At 43.9% G+C, this 26,777-nt stretch overlaps 1 protein-coding gene across 2 annotated transcripts in view; it reads left to right on the top strand.

The window, feature by feature from the left end:
- Positions 1-270: 270 nt before the first annotated feature.
- Positions 271-26,777, top strand: part of LOC139454171 (uncharacterized) — a 134,449-nt gene continuing 107,942 nt past the window's right edge. For both annotated transcript variants that reach the window (XM_071235722.1, XM_071235723.1), the window contains exons 1-2: positions 271-557; positions 13,368-13,450. In XM_071235722.1, coding sequence (XP_071091823.1) covers positions 470-557; positions 13,368-13,450 — 171 coding nt within the window. In that variant the 5' untranslated portion in view covers positions 271-469. The remainder of the gene's footprint in view (positions 558-13,367; positions 13,451-26,777) is intronic.

A 26,777-nucleotide genomic window follows, 5' to 3' on the forward strand; every position in this document is an offset into this window, starting at 1 on the left:
CTAATCAGAGATTTTTAAAACCTGATGTGCAAATGTTGAATGTTTACACATGTCGATAACAAAGAGGTCCGCAAGTACGTCTAATTTGGCGTAATTGCACGCACCATCCCCTGTTGTTGTGTCGAATGCGCTAGATCGATTTTCTAAGAGTTTGACGCGTGTTGAAATAGGTTGGCATGGTCCCAACCCCCCTGACTCAGTATGAACTGTTCCGTGTCAGGAAATGAATGCCCGGATTGTGAATCTGCCTTCGCATGACAGTAAAGCCGAAGTAAGCACCGTCGAGAGCAGGACCAGTGCCATGTAAACTTGCGATGGATAATATACAGTCTCGGAGTACGATTTGACGCGACTGTGAATGGAATATACCCCTGGCATGTGTGTTTGTTTTCTAGTAAGGGTCGAATATTTCGACTGAAGAGGATAAATGTAAAACGGTGCCAAGTTTGGCCTGGGATATCTTACCGCAATGGGCCGCTTTTCAACTTTACCAAAAGGGCTCTGTGGAATATTATTCGTGGGATTTTCAATTTTCTTCTATGATGTTGCCGCAAATGGTGAGATATTTCAATGTGATTGTTCCTTCCGATTGAATGGTTTTCCAATTTTTACCTCAAAGCGTCGTAGGTGAAATTTTATACAGCACGCCAAGTTTATCAGCTAACAGATGGCATACAGGCGAAAGTTGTGTTGTCGATTTCCTGTGAGATATCGTGTGTTTCGGAATGAACTAAAGTCTAATCGAGTTTAGCTTGAATGGTTTCCATGGGAACTAAGTGATTGATATGGTCTTTGCAGGTTTGGGCTATATTCCGTCAAAGCATCATTTCATTTAATATGAAAAAAACTTTCGTATTAAACTAAAGGTTATAACAGACATCAAACCAATTATCTAATTAACATCGCGCTGTTAATTGCAATCAGCATCGCTCCCTTAATTAGTTGGTTTTAATAGCATCCACCACAAAAGATTGCAATTGATGTTGTTTTTATTAGAACCAATGTGTTACTTCTGTCAGCGACTAGTTAGTAAAACTGTGTGCAATCAATTAACATTAGTTCAATTTATTGAATTGTACTTAATTTTCTTTTTAATTCAAGAACAATTAATATTCTGAGTACAATTCTTTGTTGGTGAAATCAGTTGTTTAATCATACAAAACCATCTTATTCATAGTTTATATCAATTTGTATCAACAAAAATTAGGTTACTGTTTAAATCAAACCTGCTCTCGAAAAAAATCATATCAGAGCCTAATTAATTTTAATGAATTTGGATAATGCTAGCAAAGAATAGAGTTTAAGTAATGAAGAATAAGGCTGATAAAAGAAAGAAAATGTTTCTCGGCCAGTGGGTAGCAAATAATTGGTAAAGATGAGCATTCTTTCTGTTAGTATTAAAAAGTAACATGTTAGATGCATGAGTATAAAAATGTTCATATTTTGTTTCAAATCTTATATATGTTACATGTGAAAGCTTTACCCACAGGAACAGTGAATGAAAACAGCCCAGAATTATTATCTTTAGCCTGATAATTCACTACATTTTTACATCAGCAGTGATCCTTTATCACATGAAATTGACCGTTCTAGTGTGTGTCAACGCTCATCCCTATTACAGGCCGAAGGCAGTAACGGAGTGTAATGTATTTCGTAGCATGAGTCATCACGTCTATTTCATCCTCACTCTTCGAAGGACATTGACGCCTTTTATTCAGAGATGACTACACGCGGCCTTGATGCAACAGGCCAATGGATTTTTCCCTAGAACCAACCGTGGGGGGTCTATCGGAATAATTATCCAGTAACAATCAATCTCTCATGTTGGAATTTCTTTTGGACAGAAAATGTCTAAAATTCTGGAGCTTTAATCAAAAGAAATGGTTTGCCTTTCAATTATATTCTGTCCTTATTTGCTATTGTCTGGACATGTTAGAAATGTGCACAAGACTGTCATTCTTTATGTTCTCAGATGCTAAGAATCTATTAATTAAAAAACTCAGTTTTTTTGCAGAGCATTTTCAGTGATTAATCCATTCAACATTACCTCTAAGAGAAGTCCAGATTGTATGATTAGGAATTGCTTTATATTTTTTTTAAATGCTGAACAAATTATTTTAAGCAATATCATTTGTTTTACCAGTTGTTAAATGAACTAAACAATTGTGAGATATGACAGTCACATTGCAGATATTTCAAGTATTGAATTTTTGCAAATTGACAAAAAGGTTTGGATGAATTAACAGTATGATCTGTTATTTTACATTTCGTTTTGATTATATTGGCCTGTTAGTGATAGTATTCAGAGCATACTATCCTTTGTAGATTTATAAAGAAATAAAGAACTTACTGGCCAAATATCACCTGCAATATGCTTATATGGCATCATATGGTAAACAGTAGTCCTGCAGCAAGACTGTGGAATTTTAATTTTTGATTATTATTTTACTTAAAGTCAAGTCTAGATCAGACGAAACCAAGTCTAGTTTTGAAACAGAGGAGAAAAGGTTCTTTCCAAAAAAATAATTACATATATTTTAAAGAAATGTTTTCATAGGCTTAGTGTCTAGTTCAACAGGGGCTATCAGACATGAATTTCAGAGGTTCAGCTAGTTTAGGATGGGAAATGTTATACAGAGACTGACTCAAGTCTGTTGCCCAGTAAAATACCCTAAATATAAAGGCCTAACACGAGAGTGAATTGAGTTAGTGAATGTTGTTTTCAGCCACAGTCTCCAATACTACGCCTATATTACACCTATATTATAGAGGGTTTTAAGTGATCAGACCAGGCATTTACTACATAAAAAATGTTGCCTCATAGTAACATACAAATTGGGAATGAATACAGATAACTTACATTGTGAGTCCTATGGGACAGATATAAAGTGGCTATTTGAATGATTAAAACTATTCAAAATTGGAGATTGCATGGTGCCTATAACTGATATTTCTACTCTGGTACAAACTGCACTCAAAGTATCTGGATTCTGAAATTGAAATCCCCTTCTGTAAAGGGCTTGAGACTTCTGAGGATCATCGTCTCGGGGCAAAGGGAACCCAACTGACTGTTAAAGTCAAGTGGAATAAACTACGCTGGAATTCCGGAATTCTGGAGTTACATTTTGGCTGGAGTTTGTGCAGAGTCCAATCAAAATCACTTAACAAACTAGACATTCAGTTTGTAAACGACATGATTTCAACTTGAATATTTCTATAGACTGCAGGATTTGATGCTCTTCAAGACATAAGACCTGTTTTTGTTACAATATAGATCTTGATTATCGATCAGATCATCTTAACTAGGACCTGCCATTTTGTTTGAAGCAAATGCAGGTGATATGAGATGTGGAATCTGATTGGTCAATAGGAGGGATATTGAAGGGACATAACTGTTGACATTACAACCGAGCCCTTGATAAGGGTCAAAACTGGACTTATGTAGTCAGTTAACACCCTCGCCTCAGGAAGATGTCTGAGCATGTGCAGTGATATGACATAAGTATGTATTATTGTTGGAAATCAAGTTACGTCTGCCACAGGTCACCAGCCGTGGACCCCAAGAATGTGATACTGGGAGTCCCCTTGATTCAGAAATAGACTCAGGTGAACTGCTGCAGACAAACTTGGGACCACAGTGTGGGCACTTTCACTTTTCTGTGGGGTTGCATTCTCTACTGCCTTTGGGAATTAGGGAGCAGTTGCCATGGTCCTACTTGGAGATTCTAATCTGTGGCAATTGCCTTGCCCATATCCGCATGAATGAACAGAATCTGCTGTCATTTGGCTTATACAAATCTAACTGGTATATTACTTCCATAGAAATATCCATGTGGTTCTGAAAACACAGATTTCAAAATCACACATCAGAAAGCACATAACTAGTTGCTGAGGAAGATTCATCATCAGAAATCTAAGGTTGTATTATATTGACATTAGGGCTAGAACGGGTAGCTCGGGTACTCGGGTCGGGTAGGTCCTGAGTAGAACCCGGTACCCACAGTACTACCCGGACGTGTGGTCAGTCATGTGACATATTGTTTAATGACAAAAACTCACTGTAGCTCAGTGGTTACACTACAAGTCGCTAATGTTCGCATTTCTTTCTGATGATGCACTTTTGACTTGTATATATTTAAGTAAAGAGAATAAAGCTTCAGTCAACTTGAGTGTACGCATGATGTGATCGTTTCGTAAGAGACCATGTATCTATTATACCCGGGTAGGGTCGGGTAATAGGGAGTTGGGTACCCGTGTAGTAAATTTGGTCTTGTCCCAGCCCTAATTGACATGTGTTTGTGCAAGACGATACTATTAAATTTGCTTGATCACAGTAGTAATCCATGAGAGTACATGTAAAAGAATCTAGTACGCTGTTAACAATAAGTACAAGATATGTGCATCATTTACTGTGTGTGAACTGGTGTATACTGTACAGATAGAGACTTACTGAAGGTGAAAGTGTTGAGTGAAGGACATGCTGCCCCAGTGAAAGTCTACAGGGGTTGATGGTGGAGATGACTATCTGAAGTCATTATCTCTAACAGGTCATAAAGAAGCCTCCCGACTCTGCCCAATCTGGAGCTGATGTTTCTTGGGGGGCACAGAGAGAGGGGAGGGGGGCAGGAAGATACACTCAAGTTGATGAACTCTCCAAGGGGTAATGGTATTGGTACCACTTGCCTGATGCAAGTCTTTGTGTATAGGAACTTAGTTTCTGTTGTTGGTGGTACTTGTGCTATTGATAAGAGAAATGGCCAGTTTTATGTTGAATACCTACATCAGGGTGATCAGAAATTGTCATAAATTGTCAAGTGCAGAATGTTCTGTTGAAAAGATATATGGTACAATTTGTATTGTAGGAACTGTTCTAATGTGGAAGCACTGTTCTGGAGATGTTCTAATGTGGAAGCACTGTTCTGGAACTGTTCTAATGTAGAAGTATTGTTCTGGAACTGTTATAATGTAGAAGCATTGTTCTGGAACTGTTCTAATGTAGAAGCACTCTTCTGGAACAGTTCTAATGTGGAAGCACTGTTCTAATGTGGAAGCACTGTTCTGGAACTGTTCTAATGTAGAAACAGTGTTCTGGAACAGTTCTAATGTGGAAGCGACCGCCTCCGTGGCCTAGTGGTAGAGCGTCCGCCCGTAAAGCGGAAGGTCCGGGGTTTGATCCCTGGCCGCATCATACCAAAAGACGTTAAATGATGGTACTTGTTGTTACCCTGTCTGGCACTCAGCATTAAGGGGCTAAAACAAGGACTGGTCGGCTCGGAGTCAGTATACTGTGTCTGAGTGGGGTATTCATGTTAAACTGCGGCATGGTATCTCAGTGAGCTAGCACTATAAATCGGCATCAGTCCGGACTAGTACAAACAGCCACACAAATACACACACACGTACATGCATGTCGCTATATAAGTGCAATAATCTTGGACGCGACGTTAAACCCCATTTCACATCACCTCACCTCACCTGATGTGGAAGCACTGTTCAGGAACAGTTCTAATGTGGAAGCACTGTTCTTTATTTTGTCCTAATTTGAAGGATAATAATTGGCATATCTAGGCCATGCATACAATTCAAATCTGGCGAGTCACACAGGAATCTCAATGATAAGGCTACATTAGAAGTGACAGTGCATGTTCAGAAGTTAAGGAGACAAAGGCGTAAAACTGTGCAAGCTGCTGAAGTAGTGACTTCACCCAGCAGGATTAACATATGTATTTATTTTTTAAGGGTGTTCTTCTTTTAGTTGTTAGCATATCACACCCTTTGAGTTTGTTGAGACAAAGAGAACACTACTGCATTGTGTCATTCATTGAGATAAACACATAAATGTGATCAAAGCTCTCTGTGTTCAATGGTTGTGGTACGTAATCTGTTGTCAGGTGGAAATGTGGGGTTGTCAGTGCTAGGTGGGGTACATGTTGGAGTGTACACCTATTTTTCTCTAACATGTTGGGGCTACTATTCAATCCTAGTATCTTTTAACTAATGGTTTAATTATTTAGCTGATGTTTTTTTTCCGTTGGAATTTGTAGCTGTTGGTGTTGTAATCTAGCTGTTGGTGTTATTATTTAGCTCTTGGTATTTACAGTTCACACGTTTATTTATTGGCTTTGTCACTGGGTTGTGTTATCTACAATTGGCTCCTGGTGTGGAATCAATGAGTTGAAAAGGTTACCAACCAGTTGTTTGACATAGGATTGATATTCTGTAGAAATTATGATTTTGTTAGTTGTGCTACCATTTAGTTTTACATGTTTAGTCTTTTTAAGATTTTGGTCAAAGTGAGCATGAACTAATAGCTGATATTTTGTTTGAATTTTGAAAGTACTAAACATGTTAATTATCATCAGCAATGTTTCATATCAGACCAGAGCATATATTCATTGGCAGAGATGGGGAACCAACCTACTGGGAAGTAAAGCTCAACATGTTTTATTTATTTGTGAGGCATGTGTCTGAAGGCATTCCTCATCGCTGATGTAAAAACACAGTGGGGAGCACACAAACAATGTGGTGTCAGACTGGTGTCATCACCTGGCTCCTCTCCCCCCAGCATCTCGGGGAGGGGGGGTCAGTCACAGCCTGTCATGTGAACAGAACACCATCTCTGTTAGCCTTGCTCAAAGGCTGTACTGAAAGAAAAGTCCATAGATGTGTAGTAATTCTATCCTCTTAAAAGGCAACTCTACTTCAGTCTCTTATAGGGACAACTTGTTCTTATTATTTACATAATCTAAAGTAATGATTTAAACTAATAATTATTGCCTTAGAGACATGTGCAAGAGACTCTCCACAAAAGCAGATAGAAATGCACATATTTGTGGAGGACAGAGAGCAGAAAGTGAGAACCACTTGCAGTAGACAATGCTGCTGGCAGTGGCTGGCTTTGTCCAGCACAAGTCTATAATGATTTAGCAAATCTAAATTGCCTCAGCTCTAAAATTAAGGATTGTTCTGGTCTCCATTTAGATTTTACTTTTTATATTTTGTAGATGTAGACATATATTTTAAATAAGATAACTTTATTTCTGGGACTAAGTGTGAGTCTAATGGCTGGCATGTAGGGCTTGTTATATACACAGTTGTTATATGGGGAGACCAGTGCTGTTCACTGGTGTGGCTGAGGGAGCTGCATGTATGCCATGTACAAGGAGAACTGTACAGATTGAGACAGTGAGTGATTGAGTGATTAGTGTGTTACGGGGCAGAGATCACTGTTTGGTGCTTAACAGATATGACTGTGGTGAAGACCTTAGACTAATGGGGATTTACTTCACTCACATGTCTTCTCTCTTTCGTTGTGTATTCTCCAGCCTGCAATATTCCAGCTGTACCACTGCTGCCTGTAATCACCGTAGTGTGGACCAGGCAAGCCAGTGACTAGGCATGGTCAAAGACCTGTCATGACACTCAGGCCAGTCACAGAGCTTGACAACCCATGCCAATGTTGTTGCCCTACGACAAGCAATGGTTGGTCAGGCTTTGTTGATGCATGTCATCATGTCCCAGTTGTGTGGATCGATGTTCATGATATCAATTTCTGGATTATCTGGTACAGACTGGATTATTTACAGACGGCCTTCATATAGCTGGAATATTGCTGTGTGCAGCATTAAACAACAAACAAACTAAAGATTTATGTACAAGGTGACAATATTTGCGATCGGGACAGCTGAGAGATGCTGTACTGCTCACTATCACTCTTGCTGCAGCAGTCATTGTGGACTCTTGACTAGTTATAGTGGAAAGTTACAAACATTGATATACCCCATGGAGTACAAATATTGCTGTTGGGAAGGTCTAGAGAGGAGATGCAGATTTTCCGATCATTTTGTTAATAAAATAGGTCATAACTGGGTGAATCCAAGATATACAGGTCCTGACCAGACAAACTGATATCCACTCCGACCACAACCCCCATTGGAAACAGATGTAAATGTTTTTACTGAAGACAGTAATACTTAATAATGCCCTGAAGTTCCAGGTATGTAAGTGTGTAGAACATCTTAATTTGTATAATCATACCATGCTTATTTCATCATGTCTACACGACTATGCCCAATTTACTTGACACATGTTACCATTTATTGTAAACCTATAGAAAGAGTGTTCTGTGTTTTGATTGGCTAATTTGGGTCACATGACCAAATGTCAAAGGGTGAAAATATGATTTGCATTCCCTGAAGTAAGCGACCGAATCACTGTGTAGGAATACATAATTACTCAGTTTTTTTTGCATACTAATTAACAATGGACGCAAATTGAAATACAAAATTAACATTCATAACAAATATTTTGATTTTCTCTATTCATGGGAATTATCATTATTATTGGGATTTTAAATTTTTAATTAAAATTAATATCCAATTTGAAATTAATAGTGTGAAAAAAATGTGCAAAAGATATGCAAGATCTGCATCATGAAACAGTAAAAAGCAGTTAACAATGATCGTATGTACTTTCATTCAAGGACCTTCACCTCAGAGAAATTACCAAATATGTACAACAAATATGTTGAAGTTTGACATCACTACAGGTGACCGAGTTTTACAAAATGGCGTGTTGACTGTCAACAGTATGCAGGATTTTACGAGGGGACTTTCGTTGATTCAGGGATCTTATTTACATAAATGTGACATGTAAGTAATCAGAAACATTCTGACAATCTGTGTATTTTTTGTTGTTGTATTTTTCAATGAAACCAACGTAAATAGTCAGAAATTCTGATAAAAACCGTTGTCGTTGTGCATGATTTTGTGTCAGTCATGGCGTCACACAGGACGGGAACTTCGACAAGCTCTGTTGGAAATATCAAATTATTGCAATGTATATATGTTTAATTCCCTAATTCTTCCTACGATTCTCTTCCCGTGTATATTCTGAAAATGCAGATCTCGAGCCAATGTACTCAACGAATAGACGAATGGCTTTGTTTACATTTCCAACAAGTGCAGTTTTTTCAGCGTCCGTTTTCACACCTCATTTATTTTGCTTCATTGCATTTAGACAATTTGTATTGGTGACAAAGACCATTTGGCATTTGATTCTAAAATGTATGAGGAATTCAATGATGTAGGTATCGCAGCTGAAATATATGTGATGGTATTTGCGTCTCATTACCGGTGTACGTTAATTACCAAAATCACAATCACCATAGCAGCAACAGAGATTTTAAAGAGTGCGTATGTTTTTTTCTAAATAAAACAATAGGTTTACAACATCGATAAATACTATGTGTGTGTCTATTTCCGGGAGTTTATCGAGTATTTGCATCTTGAAAATTTTCATTCGAGCCCCTCAAGCTAACGCTTTCGGGTCTCGAGATAAATTTCCAAGATGCAAATACTCGATAAACTCCCGGAAATAGACACACACATAGTATTTATCTTCTAAATACAACAAATTTGATTAACATGATTAAGAAGTGAAAAAGCCAAGACAATGAAGGTTTATTGGATAGGAACTATTGGCCAATGAACAAAGATTAGTGATGGAACTGAAGAAGGGTGTGGCTCTGGATGTGGTCCAGAGTCAATGCTTGCCTCTCACACCCCCTCTTTCTCCTCGCCGCCTCAACCCCCCCCCCCCCCCCCCCTTCCTCTGTGCCCCCACCGATAACGTGCAGGGCTTGTTGGAACCACCTTGCTGTGCATCTTCACTGTTTCGGCCTGCGTTTGTGAACATTTCTGTATCACTTACTTTGAAGCCTCTAGTAATTAATCCCACGCTACTTGGCTAATATTTACAGCTCTTAGCTCGTTAAACCTCTTCCATATGGTGCAGGAGGGAAATTAACAAGGGGATATTGTTGGTGTAGTTTTTTATGGGATATGTTGCATAGGAAGCAGTTTCCAATAGTGGCAGTGTTTTAGTAAGGTGTTTGTGTTGAACATAGTTGGTTTCTGATAGTCTTAATACTGTATCAGGTCCTCTGTTCCTTCAGACTGATTTGTGGAGGAAGGAATTGGAAGCCGCCAGTTAGGAGGGTGTTGCAAGTGTTTGTAAGGATTGGTTCCTACATCAAGCATATGGCTTTGCAAAAATTGAAATGTTGACAGCAAGGCAAATTTAAGTGATCTGAGAACCATCAGTTCTGCTCCACTGTATCTCTGAAAAAAGAATTTCCTTTCTCTTTCAATATTCTTATCAATGTCACAGTTTGAAATGCCAGAGGTAGAAAAAGCTTATTTTGTGAATTGCATCCCCAGCCTGCTTGACCTGAGTTCTTGACCTGAGTTCTTGCCGTGCTGGTATTAGTCTATCTCTACACTACCTGGTTGGCAGACATGTCACTCCACAACTTGCTTCACTTTGATTTAGTCTCAGCACATTTTAGCTCACCGGGACAAAAGGCCTGAGGAACTGGTATTATATGTTGTCCATCGGCTATCCATCCGTCTGTTTGTGTGTAGCTGGAAGTTCCTCTTTGAAACCCGAGCAAGTAATGAATGGAAGACTTCAGGAGAATGTCTGACCCCATGGTGGGACTCAAGATAGGACCAGGAGGTTAAGGTCTACATTTTAATGGATTAGATTAAAGAAAATGTGTACATATATAACAAGTTGTATCTTGGGTATGTCATGAGTTGTAAGAAGTTGTGTCATAGGTATTTCATGTATTGTAAGAAGTTGTCTTGTGGGTAGTTCACAAGTTGTAAGAAGTAGTATCGTGTCTATTTCATATGTTGTAAGAAGTTGTATTGTGGGTATTTCATGTGTTGTAAGAAGAAAATGGGTCTGGTCTTTAGCTAATTGATCCTGTTCGTGGCTTCGAATTCTGGGTGGCCCTGATTGTTTCTAAGTTTGCTAGCGCCATACCTGTGTTTCACCAAGTGGTAAACGTCTTAGCCCTGTATCACTGGGGCTGACACACCGTGAAGTAAGTGGAATACTTTGAATCAAAGTAGCATTAAACCCAACTCACTCACTCACTCATTCACAATAGACTGGCCAGTGACATATACATACCCCTGTACTAGTAGACTTATAAAAGGTAATAGTAAAATGCTGTAAATGAAACTAGATCTATTTCTCTTTTAGATTACAGGCATTAGTTGAGTTATATTCAGTATATGTTTATTTTGATCAGTTTAAACAACCAAATCAATGAAGACAATATTGGATGTGCAACTTGATAGCAGTTCAGAACAATCAATTCAGATGATTAATGTGAGCGTCATTGCGTCAGTGTTGTGTCATAATCTAGAATCCTGTAATGAAATACTTATTCAGACAACCAATTATGCCACAATGTGTTTGATTGACAGGTGAATGACAGGCAATTATGCCGGTGTGTGTGCATCATCATCAGAAACACAAGTATACACTGTATCCATCACAGAGGATGTTTATCTAATACTTCCAATAAACCCACAGCTCTGTATGTGGTGTCTGAAATTACTGTGTAAACAGCCAATAATTCACTTGGAATGCCAGTGCAGGGTTTCCTTCAGCCAGACCGAGTGGAATGATTTGTTGCAGGTAGCAGTGAAATATGTCCGGGAATGTTAGGGTCAGTGGGGTTGAGGAGAAATTATACCACTTAGAAACAGTCCTGAAACAAGAATCTTCCTCAGTTAGAAGCACTTTCACATACTTACTGAAACCGATTAGTTTCTGGATGCTGGTCATCAAACATACTGCCAGTCCTGGTGACCAGTGTGATGTTGAAAAATAAGGACTTGGCTCCTTTCCAAAAAGATATCTTAGTTCTTTGACTATCATAACTACAATAGTAGTCTGTCTTACAGACCCTGATACAAATATATATCAAATACAGCCCATGCAAGTCTATAATGTTTAGCAAGTCTAGATTACTGCAGTAAATGAAGAGAGTCACTGGGCTCCCTTTTATTATATTTTTATTAATAACTGAACAACTGTTTTTTTCTGTACAGTATGTTCATTTCAGAGACTAGATGTTAGTCTACTGAAATAGTAGCACTGAGACTTTTTTGTGGAGTGAGCTCCTGAATGTAGACTTACTCAAATATCTAAGGCAATACTTATTAGTTTAAATCATAATTAATAGAATATATAAATAATAAGAACAAGTTATCCTTATAAGAGACTAGCATCCTTAGACTGTCCCCTTATCTAGACTTGCCTGTTATCATGGTTATGAGGATAGAATTACAACACATCCATGGACTTATCTTTCATTATAGCCTTGGAGCAAGGCTAACCTGAATCCTACGATTGTCATAGGTGCATGTCAAAGTCTGGGAGTTGCGCTAAGCTAAGTTCTTAGTGTTATGACTTCTTTGTGGAACTGGGCTCTTGTGAATACAGTCTTCCAGCTGTTTCAATTTATATATTATAAATACATTTGACTTCCCAAATAGAGTTACTGGACAGGGGTCAGTTCTTCCTGAAGTTCAATCTGAATCTTGTCTGAGTCTGATCTTTCATTCATGTCACATGTAGTGTCGCATTAGACAGGATTGGCCATGGCTACCAATAGGATCAGTATTGTCTAACTCAGTGGGTCTAGACACCTGTGTTGTTAGATCCCATCATACATGATGCATGAAGATGAAATTGACCAATGGCCAATGTTGTTGATATACTTAGCAGGGACAGTCTGACAGGTTTATTTGTAAACTAGTGATGTCAATTGGGTTTATGGTGGATCTGGGTAGAGCTAAGCTGATCTGCGGCCAGGGATTTGCGCAGCTATTGGCGTAAGTAGTAAATAATGAGGTATTCATACTGGTGAGTCCAGTCAGAGCAATTGGCCATGTTTATAACACTGGGCTGGTGGATAGGTGAAATGTACATGACACTACTGTTAACATCATGTCAAAAGACAATGCGGCTACTTGAGTTAGGGAGGCTTCTTCATTGCTGAGCTGAGTGGTTGGGTAGATGACATCCATGTATCATTGTTGTAATGACATGTAAGAATGGGCTCCCCACAGAAAACCACCTCAAATGGATCATTTAAAACTTTAAAAAGATGCTTCTTCTAAAAAACATCTGTATATGATATTTACACATTGAAATGGCCATTGAAACATGATTCTTACCATTCAAAAAAATAAAAATGTTTTTAACCCATGTTGCTGAATTGGACAGATTTACTTTTTAAAAGATGAAGGATTTAATTCATTAATGACTGTCTTTATTTATATGGATTAGGTTTGCTGTTCAGGCAGAAGGTGTGGAGCTATATCAGCGGGCATGACATTTCAAACGTATATACAGGGTCTATTTCCTAGTGCTATGGTTATGGATCCTTATGACCGATAGTTGTTTTGTCTTTTCCTGATTTCTGTTGGCCATAAACTGTTCAGAAAATTACATTGTTCATGGGAGTATAGAAGTTTTGTAAACTGTTTCTTTTCCTGTTTCAGGTAATTTCCTATATGTGAGCAATGGCACCCATATAATCAAAATCAACAGACTCAACGGACACAAGGCATCAGTCTTCTTCCAGGTGAGATATGGCTGCAATTCATCACTAGTGAAGACGCATTAGTCAATTCTCTGAACATGGTTGTATATAAGGCATGTCTCATCATCAACCAGTACAACTACACACATTCACCACACAGATGACAGTTTATAGTAATCAGAACCAGTAATTCTAGGCCTTAGACAGGAGAGTAGTTGGCAGGAAGTAATTGTCAATTTTTTTTATACACCTGGGTTGAAAACCTGGGGAGGGGTAGATATAGAGATCACCATGTCCGTCTGTCTGTCAGCCTTCTGTTTTCTGTTTCCAGAGCAAAATTCCACAACCATTGAAACTTGTATATAGATCAGTCTAGTGGTGAACTGGTACCTTTTGATGATTTTGAAAAATACTGAACAGCATTATTTTTTTCTTCATTGAACTGAAGGTATCCAACGTCAATGAACCAAAAGTGTGGTATAAGTAGCCAAACTCCATTCCTGAATTGGACAAGACTTGGGGGATATGTCATATCCTCATGACTCTTGTTATGTTTGAAAATAGTCAACATGGTTGAATGTTTCTGATGTAACTTGTAAAAGGTTTCAAATTGTTCTTCAAACTTTCTGTGGACGGAGTGATGTTTATATTTTTCATTCGGACATTGACATCTTTCATGAATAGGACTTGACTGACAGTGGTACAACTATCACATACCACATCGATAATCTCTCAAGGTGATTAATGTGTTATGTCAGGGAGGTATACTTTGCAATTTACCTGATCATATGTCTTGTAGAACTCCATCAATGCATTCTTGTTATTTCCCTCTGCAGTAATGCCTGTTGACTAAGTAGATTTTGACTAAGACACAGTGGGATGAGGAGTCATGATCTTTGATCTCCCACTGACAATATTTGAAATACTTCCATTTCTTCTTTGACCTGAAGGCAAATGTCAGCCCCAATCAAACCGTTATGATGTTCAAAGGATTCATGACAAAGTTTTTGCTAAAACACACTTTATTTCCAATCAGTTTATGGGTGAAAGAACCAGCAGTATTGTCTGACCAGCAATCCTGGATGGCATGTATGTAGTCTACTGACTGCAAGCTCATGTAGATGTAGCCAGAATTGGCATCAAAGGTAACAAAAACATGTTGCCCTCAGGTTGGTCAAATGAAACGTGTCAGAAACAGATGAGGCAGGTAATTGTCCTACAAGACTCAGGCCCAACAACGGTTCAAACAGTCATAATACTGGATTGAAAAGGTCACAGGAGTGTGCTAATGTCACCGGCAGAAAAACGGAGGAAGGAAGTGCTCCTTGTTAGGATACAAGGTCCTTTGGGGGTTGCTGGCAATGAAAGTGCAGACCCATTTCTGACAGGATCTCCGGGGTAAACCATGGTAAACAGCGGAAAAAGGTTGATGAATGGTATCATGTTTTCACACCTGACGAGTGTTAAGTTTTTATCCTGCCAGTACAGTGTTTGCAATCAAATTATGTTGCAGGCAGCATTTCTCATTTCTTTGTGATGGAGATTATGCATGTATACTGAATAATCGCTGCTTGCATGGTTAACATTAGTGGAAGGTGTACCGGTTTATTTCTCAAAGTAGTTATAATGGAAGTAGTTTATTGCACTTGAAGTGTGTCTTTATGGTTTCATTTGATGAAGAGCAGTCTTATAAGTAATTAATCATGCATTTTTTGTTATCTTTAAAATTAATTAATGTTCATTATGTGTTTGGGTCACATTTACTACACCTGGAAAGTGTGTCTGTAGATATGATAACAAAGGAGTGTATCTCCCATAATGATCCTGTGGTGACATGCATGGGGACTCACTCATGTGGACCCTTTCTGTTGCTTCCAGACTGATATGTGTATGATATTGCTGACACTTACAATAATCACTCACTGACTTTGTAAATTCTCTTAGGATACTTATTGTTTCACTTCTGTAATAAAGTCATTGAGTGAGTGAATGTAGTTTTATGTAGTAACTGTTACCAGTATGGGTCCTGGTGGCCTGGAAATAGTTGAGTTTGTACCAGGAGGCTAGTTGTTATTATTAATTAGAAGCTATGAGCAAAGTTTGACATCTTTAAAGTCTGATGACGCAGTCAAACAAGTCACTGAGTCTGACCACACAATCAAACAAGTCACTGAATCTGACTCAATTATTTACAGGCCCTTTCATCGTTTAGCTGACATATTGTTCAGTTAGACATAAAACAACATTCATTTCCACAAATTTATCATCAATCATGGAACTGAAAGACCATTTGATCTTCTGCTCAAGAATATATGTATGTCTTTTGAACTTGCAGCTGGTTGTCAGAGTGACTAGGACAGGGTCAGGTAGTTTGTGACACACAACAGACCAGGTGCCACCCAGTGACTAGGACAGGGTCAGGTAGTTTGTGACACACAGACCAGGTGCCATCCAGTGACTAGGACAGGGTCCGGTAGTTTGTGACACACAACAGACCAGGTGCCACCCAGTGACTAGGACAGGGTCAGGTAGTTTGTGACACACAACAGACCAGGTGCCATCCAGTGACTAGGACAGGGTCAGGTAGTTTGTGACACACAACAGACTAGGTGCCACCCAGTGACTAGGACAGGGTCAGGTAGTTTGTGACACACAACAGACCAGGTGCCACCCAGTGACTAGGACAGGGTCCGGTAGTTTGTGACACACAGACCAGGTGCCACCCAGTGACGAGGACAGGGTCAGGTAGTTTGTGACACACAACAGACCAGGTGCCATCCAGTGACTAGGACAGGGTCAGGTAGTTTGTGACACACAACAGACCAGGTGCCATCCAGTGACTAGGACAGGGTCAGGTAGTTTGTGACACACAGACCAGGTGCCATCCAGTGACTAGGACAGGGTCAGGTAGTTTGTGACACACAACAGGCCAGGTGCCATCCAGTGACTAGGACAGGGTCAGGTAGTTTGTGACACACAGACCAGGTGCCACCCAGTGACTAGGACAGGGTCAGGTAGTTTGTGACACACAGACCAGGTGCCACCCAGTGACTAGGACAGGGTCAGGTAGTTTGTGACACACAACAGACCAGGTGCCATCCAGTGACTAGGACAGGGTAAGGTAGTTTGTGACACACAACAGACCAGGTGCCATCCAGTGACTAGGACAGGGTCAGGTAGTTTGTGACACACACAGACCAGGTGCCATCCAGTGACTAGGACAGGGTCAGGTAGTTTGTGACACACAACAGGCCAGGTGCCATCCAGTGACTAGGACAGGGTCAGGTAGTTTGTGACACACAACAGGCCAGGTGCCATCCAGTGACTAGGACAGGGTCAGGTAGTTTGTGACACACAACAGGCCAGGTGCCATCCAGTGACTAGGACAGGGTCAGGTAGTTTGTGACACACAACAGGCCAGGTGCCATCCAGTGACTAGGACAGGGTCAGGTAGTTTGTGACACACAACAGACCAGGTGCCATCCAGTGACTAGGACAGGGTCAGGTAGTTTGTGACACACAACAGGCCAGGTGCCATCCAGTGACTAGGACAGGGTCAGGTAGTTTGTGACACACAACAGACCAGGTGCCATCCAGTGACTAGGACAGGGTAAGGTAGTTTGTGACACACAACAGACCAGGTGCCATCCAGTGACTAGGACAGGGTCAGGTAGTTTGTGACACACAACAGACCAGGTGCCATCCAGTGACTAGGACAGGGTCAGGTAGTTTGTGACACACAACAGACCAGGTGCCATCCAGTGACTAGGACAGGGTCAGGTAGTTTGTGACACACAACAGGCCAGGTGCCATCCAGTGACTAGGACAGGGTCAGGTAGTTTGTGACACACAACAGACCAGGTGCCATCCAGTGACTAGGACAGGGTCAGGTAGTTTGTGACACACAACAGGCCCGGTGCCATCCAGTGACTAGGACAGGGTCAGGTAGTTTGTGACACACAACAGGCCAGGTGCCACCCAGTGACTAGGACAGGGTCAGGTAGTTTGTGACACACACAGACCAGGTGCCATCCAGTGACTAGGACAGGGTCAGGTAGTTTGTGACACACAACAGACCAGGTGCCATCCAGTGACTAGGACAGGGTAAGGTAGTTTGTGACACACAACAGACCAGGTGCCATCCAGTGACTAGGACAGGGTAAGGTAGTTTGTGACACACAACAGGCCAGGTGCCATCCAGTGACTAGGACAGGGTCCGGTAGTTTGTGACACACAACAGACCAGGTGCCATCCAGTGACTAGGACAGGGTAAGGTAGTTTGTGACACACAACAGACCAGGTGCCATCCAGTGACTAGGACAGGGTCAGGTAGTTTGTGACACACAACAGGCCAGGTGCCATCCAGTGACTAGGACAGGGTCAGGTAGTTTGTGACACACAACAGACCAGGTGCCATCCAGTGACTAGGACAGGGTCAGGTAGTTTGTGACACACAACAGACCAGGTGCCATCCAGTGACTAGGACAGGGTCAGGTAGTTTGTGACACACAACAGGCCCGGTGCCATCCAGTGACTAGGACAGGGTCACGTAGTTTGTGACACACAACAGGCCAGGTGCCACCCAGTGACTAGGACAGGGTCAGGTAGTTTGTGACACACACAGACCAGGTGCCATCCAGTGACTAGGACAGGGTCAGGTAGTTTGTGACACACAACAGACCAGGTGCCATCCAGTGACTAGGACAGGGTCAGGTAGTTTGTGACACACACAGACCAGGTGCCATCCAGTGACTAGGACAGGGTCAGGTAGTTTGTGACACACAACAGGCCAGGTGCCATCCAGTGACTAGGACAGGGTCAGGTAGTTTGTGACACACAACAGACCAGGTGCCATCCAGTGACTAGGACAGGGTAAGGTAGTTTGTGACACACAACAGACCAGGTGCCATCCAGTGACTAGGACAGGGTCAGGTAGTTTGTGACACACAACAGACCAGGTGCCATCCAGTGACTAGGACAGGGTCAGGTAGTTTGTGACACACAACAGACCAGGTGCCATCCAGTGACTAGGACAGGGTCAGGTAGTTTGTGACACACAACAGGCCAGGTGCCATCCAGTGACTAGGACAGGGTCAGGTAGTTTGTGACACACAACAGGCCAGGTGCCATCCAGTGACTAGGACAGGGTCAGGTAGTTTGTGACACACAACAGACCAGGTGCCATCCAGTGACTAGGACAGGGTCAGGTAGTTTGTGACACACAACAGGCCCGGTGCCATCCAGTGACTAGGACAGGGTCAGGTAGTTTGTGACACACAACAGGCCAGGTGCCACCCAGTGACTAGGACAGGGTCAGGTAGTTTGTGACACACACAGACCAGGTGCCATCCAGTGACTAGGACAGGGTCAGGTAGTTTGTGACACACAACAGACCAGGTGCCATCCAGTGACTAGGACAGGGTAAGGTAGTTTGTGACACACAACAGACCAGGTGCCATCCAGTGACTAGGACAGGGTAAGGTAGTTTGTGACACACAACAGGCCAGGTGCCATCCAGTGACTAGGACAGGGTCCGGTAGTTTGTGACACACAACAGACCAGGTGCCATCCAGTGACTAGGACAGGGTAAGGTAGTTTGTGACACACAACAGACCAGGTGCCATCCAGTGACTAGGACAGGGTCAGGTAGTTTGTGACACACAACAGGCCAGGTGCCATCCAGTGACTAGGACAGGGTCAGGTAGTTTGTGACACACAACAGACCAGGTGCCATCCAGTGACTAGGACAGGGTCAGGTAGTTTGTGACACACAACAGACCAGGTGCCATCCAGTGACTTGGACAGGGTCAGGTAGTTTGTGACACACAACAGGCCCGGTGCCATCCAGTGACTAGGACAGGGTCACGTAGTTTGTGACACACAACAGGCCAGGTGCCACCCAGTGACTAGGACAGGGTCAGGTAGTTTGTGACACACACAGACCAGGTGCCATCCAGTGACTAGGACAGGGTCAGGTAGTTTGTGACACACAACAGACCAGGTGCCATCCAGTGACTAGGACAGGGTCAGGTAGTTTGTGACACACGACAGACCAGGTGCCATCCAGTGACTAGGACAGGGTCAGGTAGTTTGTGACACACAACAGGCCAGGTGCCATCCAGTGACTAGGACAGGGTCAGGTAGTTTGTGACACACAACAGGCCAGGTGCCATCCAGTGACTAGGACAGGGTCAGGTAGTTTGTGACACACAACAGACCAGGTGCCATCCAGTGACTAGGACAGGGTCAGGTAGTTTGTGACACACAACAGGCCCGGTGCCATCCAGTGACTAGGACAGGGTCAGGTAGTTTGTGACACACAACAGACCAGGTGCCATCCAGTGACTTGGACAGGGTCAGGTAGTTTGTGACACACAACAGGCCCGGTGCCATCCAGTGACTAGGACAGGGTCACGTAGTTTGTGACACACAACAGGCCAGGTGCCACCCAGTGACTAGGACAGGGTCAGGTAGTTTGTGACACACACAGACCAGGTGCCATCCAGTGACTAGGACAGGGTCAGGTAGTTTGTGACACACAACAGACCAGGTGCCATCCAGTGACTAGGACAGGGTCAGGTAGTTTGTGACACACAACAGACCAGGTGCCATCCAGTGACTAGGACAGGGTAAGGTAGTTTGTGACACACAATAGACCAGGTGCCATCCAGTGACTAGGACAGGGTCAGGTAGTTTGTGACACACAACAGACCAGGTGCCATCCAGTGACTAGGACAGGGTCAGGTAGTTTGTGACACACAACAGACCAGGTGCCATCCAGTGACTAGGACAGGGTCAGGTAGTTTGTGACACACAACAGGCCAGGTGCCATCCAGTGACTAGGACAGGGTCAGGTAGTTTGTGACACACAACAGACCAGGTGCCATCCAGTGACTAGGACAGGGTCAGGTAGTTTGTGACACACAACAGGCCCGGTGCCATCCAGTGACTAGGACAGGGTCAGGTAGTTTGTGACACACAACAGGCCAGGTGCCACCCAGTGACTAGGACAGGGTCAGGTAGTTTGTGACACACACAGACCAGGTGCCATCCAGTGACTAGGACAGGGTCAGGTAGTTTGTGACACACAACAGACCAGGTGCCATCCAGTGACTAGGACAGGGTAAGGTAGTTTGTGACACACAACAGACCAGGTGCCATCCAGTGACTAGGACAGGGTAAGGTAGTTTGTGACACACAACAGGCCAGGTGCCATCCAGTGACTAGGACAGGGTCCGGTAGTTTGTGACACACAACAGACCAGGTGCCATCCAGTGACTAGGACAGGGTAAGGTAGTTTGTGACACACAACAGACCAGGTGCCATCCAGTGACTAGGACAGGGTCAGGTAGTTTGTGACACACAACAGGCCAGGTGCCATCCAGTGACTAGGACAGGGTCAGGTAGTTTGTGACACACAACAGACCAGGTGCCATCCAGTGACTAGGACAGGGTCAGGTAGTTTGTGACACACAACAGACCAGGTGCCATCCAGTGACTAGGACAGGGTCAGGTAGTTTGTGACACACAACAGGCCCGGTGCCATCCAGTGACTAGGACAGGGTCACGTAGTTTGTGACACACAACAGGCCAGGTGCCACCCAGTGACTAGGACAGGGTCAGGTAGTTTGTGACACACACAGACCAGGTGCCATCCAGTGACTAGGACAGGGTCAGGTAGTTTGTGACACACAACAGACCAGGTGCCATCCAGTGACTAGGACAGGGTCAGGTAGTTTGTGACACACAACAGACCAGGTGCCATCCAGTGACTAGGACAGGGTAAGGTAGTTTGTGACACACAACAGACCAGGTGCCATCCAGTGACTAGGACAGGGTCAGGTAGTTTGTGACACACAACAGGCCAGGTGCCATCCAGTGACTAGGACAGGGTCAGGTAGTTTGTGACACACAACAGACCAGGTGCCATCCAGTGACTAGGACAGGGTCAGGTAGTTTGTGACACACAACAGACCAGGTGCCATCCAGTGACTAGGACAGGGTCAGGTAGTTTGTGACACACAACAGGCCCGGTGCCATCCAGTGACTAGGACAGGGTCAGGTAGTTTGTGACACACAACAGGCCAGGTGCCACCCAGTGACTAGGACAGGGTCAGGTAGTTTGTGACACACACAGACCAGGTGCCATCCAGTGACTAGGACAGGGTCAGGTAGTTTGTGACACACAACAGACCAGGTGCCATCCAGTGACTAGGACAGGGTCAGGTAGTTTGTGACACACACAGACCAGGTGCCATCCAGTGACTAGGACAGGGTCAGGTAGTTTGTGACACACAACAGACCAGGTGCCATCCAGTGACTAGGACAGGGTCAGGTAGTTTGTGACACACAACAGACCAGGTGCCATCCAGTGACTAGGACAGGGTCAGGTAGTTTGTGACACACAACAGACCAGGTGCCATCCAGTGACTAGGACAGGGTCAGGTAGTTTGTGACACACAACAGGCCAGGTGCCATCCAGTAACTAGGACAGGGTCAGGTAGTTTGTGACACACAACAGACCAGGTGCCATCCAGTGACTAGGACAGGGTCAGGTAGTTTGTGACACACAACAGACCAGGTGCCATCCAGTGACTAGGACAGGGTCAGGTAGTTTGTGACACACAACAGGCCAGGTGCCATCCAGTGACTTGGACAGGGTCAGGTAGTTTGTGACACACAACAGACCAGGTGCCATCCAGTGACTTGGACAGGGTCAGGTAGTTTGTGACACACAACAGACCAGGTGCCATAGAAATCCAATGACCTAATTTCAGTGTTCACATGAAGACCTTCTGTCTGACTGAGAGGTGATGGCTGCTTTTAATACATTGAATCTGTACAGTTGCTTGTTTTGTCAAATGTGAATTTTCAGAGGATATGCTGTTGAATTAATAGACTGTGTGGAGAGCAAATTGTCAGATTTTCTGGGCAGGGTTTTTAGAATGATTATTGTTTACAAACATTACGTCACCACCAACAAATGTATCCTTGTTTCAAATGAATTGCAGTAATTATCAAAGCAACGTAAACACTTTGCCTGGTTGTTGCCTGCTATCATCAGGGGTCCTGGCTTCTATTTTTTCCTATCTAATTGGCCCTAAAGGAAGTACTTGTAATAAGAAAACATGTGTATTTATTTTCTGCTATGGATATCCTGCTCATAAGTTGTGTGTTTCCTTCATACGTTACACAAAAACAAACGTAATCCAGTTTGGCTAAAAATCACTGTGGCCATGTTACAAACTTGCATTTCCCTGGGTGAAAGATTTTGGTTCAGAATATGTTAAAAAAAATTAACAGCTTTCATATATCATGTTTTAATGTCTCATTTTCAGTGTTCATGGTATTATGTTAATTTCCAACAGGAATTGAAATGTAACCAGTAGATGGGTTTGTGTAGACATGATGCCTGTTGAGGAGGTTGCTGCAGCGGGAGAGGTTGAGAACATCAAGGGAATGCTATGACACAACCTGCACTCGCTGCATCTTTTTCTGTGCAAGCAACTGGCAATACTACTGGGTCTATTCAACACAACTCTAAAGTCACCCCTCCAGTCCAGCCACTTTCAAAATAGCATTTTTCACACGAAAACACATCATCATTGAACATTCCCCAGTGTATTCAGTGCACTGAATAAATTTCTTAAAACTATAATCATGTCTGCAAAATCTCAGGAGAGAAATTGCTAGTTTGATGAAATGGCCCTTGCTTGTCTCTCTGCCAGCTCTGCACCTTTTTTGCCTCTTTGTATGAATTTGTTGTCGTTCAAGTAGATTTTGTATGCTAATGTCAACCTTGTTTTGTAGAATAATGATAATTGGGGTGATTAAGATAACTCCTGTCCTTCTAGCCTTGTATTTAGTAGTTTTGTAGGTCATTTGTTGGTCTAGACATGCTGTGGTGGTGTGCTGCTGTAACAGTGGGCTGTATTTGTGGGTCTAGACATGCTGGGCTGTATTTGTGGGTCTAGACATGCTGGGCTGTATTTGTGGGTCTAGACATGCGGGGCTGTATTTATGGGTTTAGACATGCTAGGCTGTATTTGTGGGTCTAGACATGCTGGGCTGTATTTGTGGGTCAAGACATGCTAGGCTGTATTTGTGGGTCAAGACATGCTGGGCTGTATTTGTGGATCTAGACGTGCTGGGCTGTATTTGTGGGTCTAGACATGCTAGGCTGTATTTGTGGGTCTAGACATGCTGGGCTGTATTTGTGGGTCAAGACATGCTGGGCTGTATTTGTGGATCTAGACATGCTGGGCTGTATTTATGGGTCTAGACATGCTGGGCTGTATTTGTGGGTCTAGACATGCTGGGCTGTATTTGTGGGTCTGGACATGCTGTGCTGTATTTGAGGGTCTAGACGTGCTGGGCAGTATTTGTGGGTCTAGACATGCTGGGCTGTATTTGAGGGTCTAGACATGCTGGGCTGTGTTTGTGGGTCTAGACATGCTGTGCTGTATTGGTGGATCTAGACATGCTGGGCTGTATTTATGGGTCTAGACGTGCTGGGCTGTATTTATGGGTCTAGACATGCTGGGCTGTATTTGTGGGTCTAGACATGCTGGGCTGTATTTGTGGATCTAGACATGCTGGGCTGTATTTGTGGGTCTAGACATGCTGGGCTGTATTTGTGGGTCTAGACATGCTGGGCTGTATTTGTGGGTCTAGACATGATGGGCTGTATTTGTGGATCTAGACATGCTGGGCTGTATTTGTGGGTCTAGACATGCTGGGCTGTATTTATGGGTCTGGACATGCTGTGCTGTATTTGTGGATCTAGACATGCTAAGCGGTATTTGTGGATCAGCTAGCTGTGGTGCTGTAACAGTAGGCTGTATTTGCGCTGAGTTCATGGGTCACAGATTTCATGTTGTTGCCCTATGTAGATAACGTATATGCTTAAGTCGGTGATCAATAGGATGATGTACTCTAACTGCCGTATTCAGTTAGGGTGACCGAAGGCTTGCTTAAGTAGGCAACTTGGACAGAGCTTGGGCTGTGCTCATAAATCTACTTTAGTTGTAGTGGAAAATTATGGAGATACAGAGAGTCGTCAAATTGGATGGATTGTATTTGGATGTTAGAATATACTGCCTTGTTTGTCTGGAAGCACCGATCTGTACTGCATGTACTATACTGCCACAGCAGGCTTGTAACAGAAACCACTGCCATGACCCAACCCCCACTGTCAAGTGGCAGTGCAACCCAACCAACCACTGCCATGACCCCACCTCCACTGTCAAGTGGCAGTACAACCCATCCAACCACTGCCATGACCCCACCTCCACTGTCAAGTGGCAGTACAACCCATCCAACCACTGCCATGACCCCACCTCCACTGTCAAGTGGCAGTACAACCCAACCAACCACTGCCATGACCCCACCTCCACTGTCAAGTGGCAGTACAACCCAACCAACCACTGCCATGACCCCACCTCCACTGTCAAGTGGCAGTACAAGCCAACCAACCACTGCCATGACCCTACCTCCACTGTCAAGTGGCAGTACAGCCCAACCAACCACTGCCATGACCCCACCTCCACTGTCAAGTGGCAGTACAACCCAACCAACCACTGCCATGACCCCACCTCCACTGTCAAGTGGCAGTAAAGCCAACCAACCACTGCCACGACCCCACCTCCACTGTCAAGTGGCAGTACAACCCAACCAACCACTGCCATGACCCCACCTCCACTGTCAAGTGGCAGTACAACCCAACCAACCACTGCCATGACGCCACCTCCACTGTCAAGTGGCAGTACAACCCAACCTACCACTGCCATGACCCTACCTCCACTGTCAAGTGGCAGGTCAGCCCAACTAACCACTGCCATGACCCCATCTCCACAGTCAAGTGGCAGTACAACCAACCAACCACTGCCATGACCCTACCCCCACTGTCAAGTGGCAGTACAACCCAACCAACCACTGTCATGACTCTACCTCCACTGTCAAGTGGCAGTACAACCGAACTAACCACTGCCATGACCCCACCTCCACAGTCAAGTGGCAGTACAACCCAACCAACCACTGCCATGACCCCACCTCCACTGTCAAGTGGCAGTACAACACCACTAACGACTGCCATTACCCTACCTCCACTGTCAAGTGGCAGTACAGCCCATCCAACCACTGCCATGTCCCTACCCCCATTGTCAAGTGGCAGTACAACCCAGCCAACCACTGCCATGACTCTACCTCCACTGTCAAGTGGCAGTACAGCCCATCCAACCACTGCCATGTCCCTACCCCCATTGTCAAGTGGCAGTACAACCCAGCTAACCACTGCCATGACTCTACCTCCACTGTCAAGTGGCAGTACAGCCCATCCAACCACTGCCATGTCCCTACCCCCATTGTCAAGTGGCAGTACAACCCAGCCAACCACTGCCATGACTCTACCTCCACTGTCAAGTGGCAGTACAGCCCATCCAACCACTGCCATGTCCCTACCCCCATTGTCAAGTGGCAGTACAACCCAGCCAACCACTGCCATGACTCTACCCCCATTGTCAAGTGGCAGTGCAACCCAACCTACCACTGCCATGACACCACCTCCACTGTCAAGTGGCAGTACAACCCAACTAACGACTGCCATGACCCCACCTCCACTGTCAAGTGGCAGTGCACCCCAACCAACCACTGCCATGACCCCACCTCCACTGTCATGTGGCAGTACAACCAACCACTGCCATGACTCTACCTCCACTGTCAAGTGGCAGTACAACCAACCACTGCCATGACCCTACCCCCACTGTCAAGTGGCAGTACAACCAACCACTGCCATGACCCTACCTCCACTGTCAAGTGGCAGTACAACCAACCACTACCATGACCCTACCTCCACTGTCAAGTGGCAGTACAACCAACCACTGCCATGACCCTACCCCCACTGTCAAGTGGCAGTACAACCAACCACTGCCATGACCCTACCTCCACTGTCAAGTGGCAGTACAACCAACCACTGCCATGACCCTACCTCCACTGTCAAGTGGCAGTACAACCAACCACTGCCATGACCCTACCCCCACTGTCAAGTGGCAGTACAACCAACCACTGCCATGACCCTACCTCCACTGTCAAGTGGCAGTACAACCAACCACTGCCATGACCCCACCTCCACTGTCAAGTGGCAGTACAACCCAACCTACCACTGCCATGACCCCACCTCCACTGTTAAGTGGCAGTGCAACCCAACCTACCACTGCCATGACCCCACCTCCACTGTCAAGTGGCAGTACAACCCAACTAACGACTGCCATGACACCACCTCCACTGTCAAGTGGCAGTACAACCAACCACTGCCATGACCCCACCTCCACTGTCAAGTGGCAGTACAACCAACCACTGCCATGACCCCACC

The sequence above is a fragment of the Haliotis cracherodii genome, unplaced genomic scaffold, assembly GCF_022045235.1.
Source record: "Haliotis cracherodii isolate W230 unplaced genomic scaffold, xgHalCrac1.p SCAF_10, whole genome shotgun sequence".
NCBI classification, from domain to species: domain Eukaryota; kingdom Metazoa; phylum Mollusca; class Gastropoda; order Lepetellida; family Haliotidae; genus Haliotis; species Haliotis cracherodii.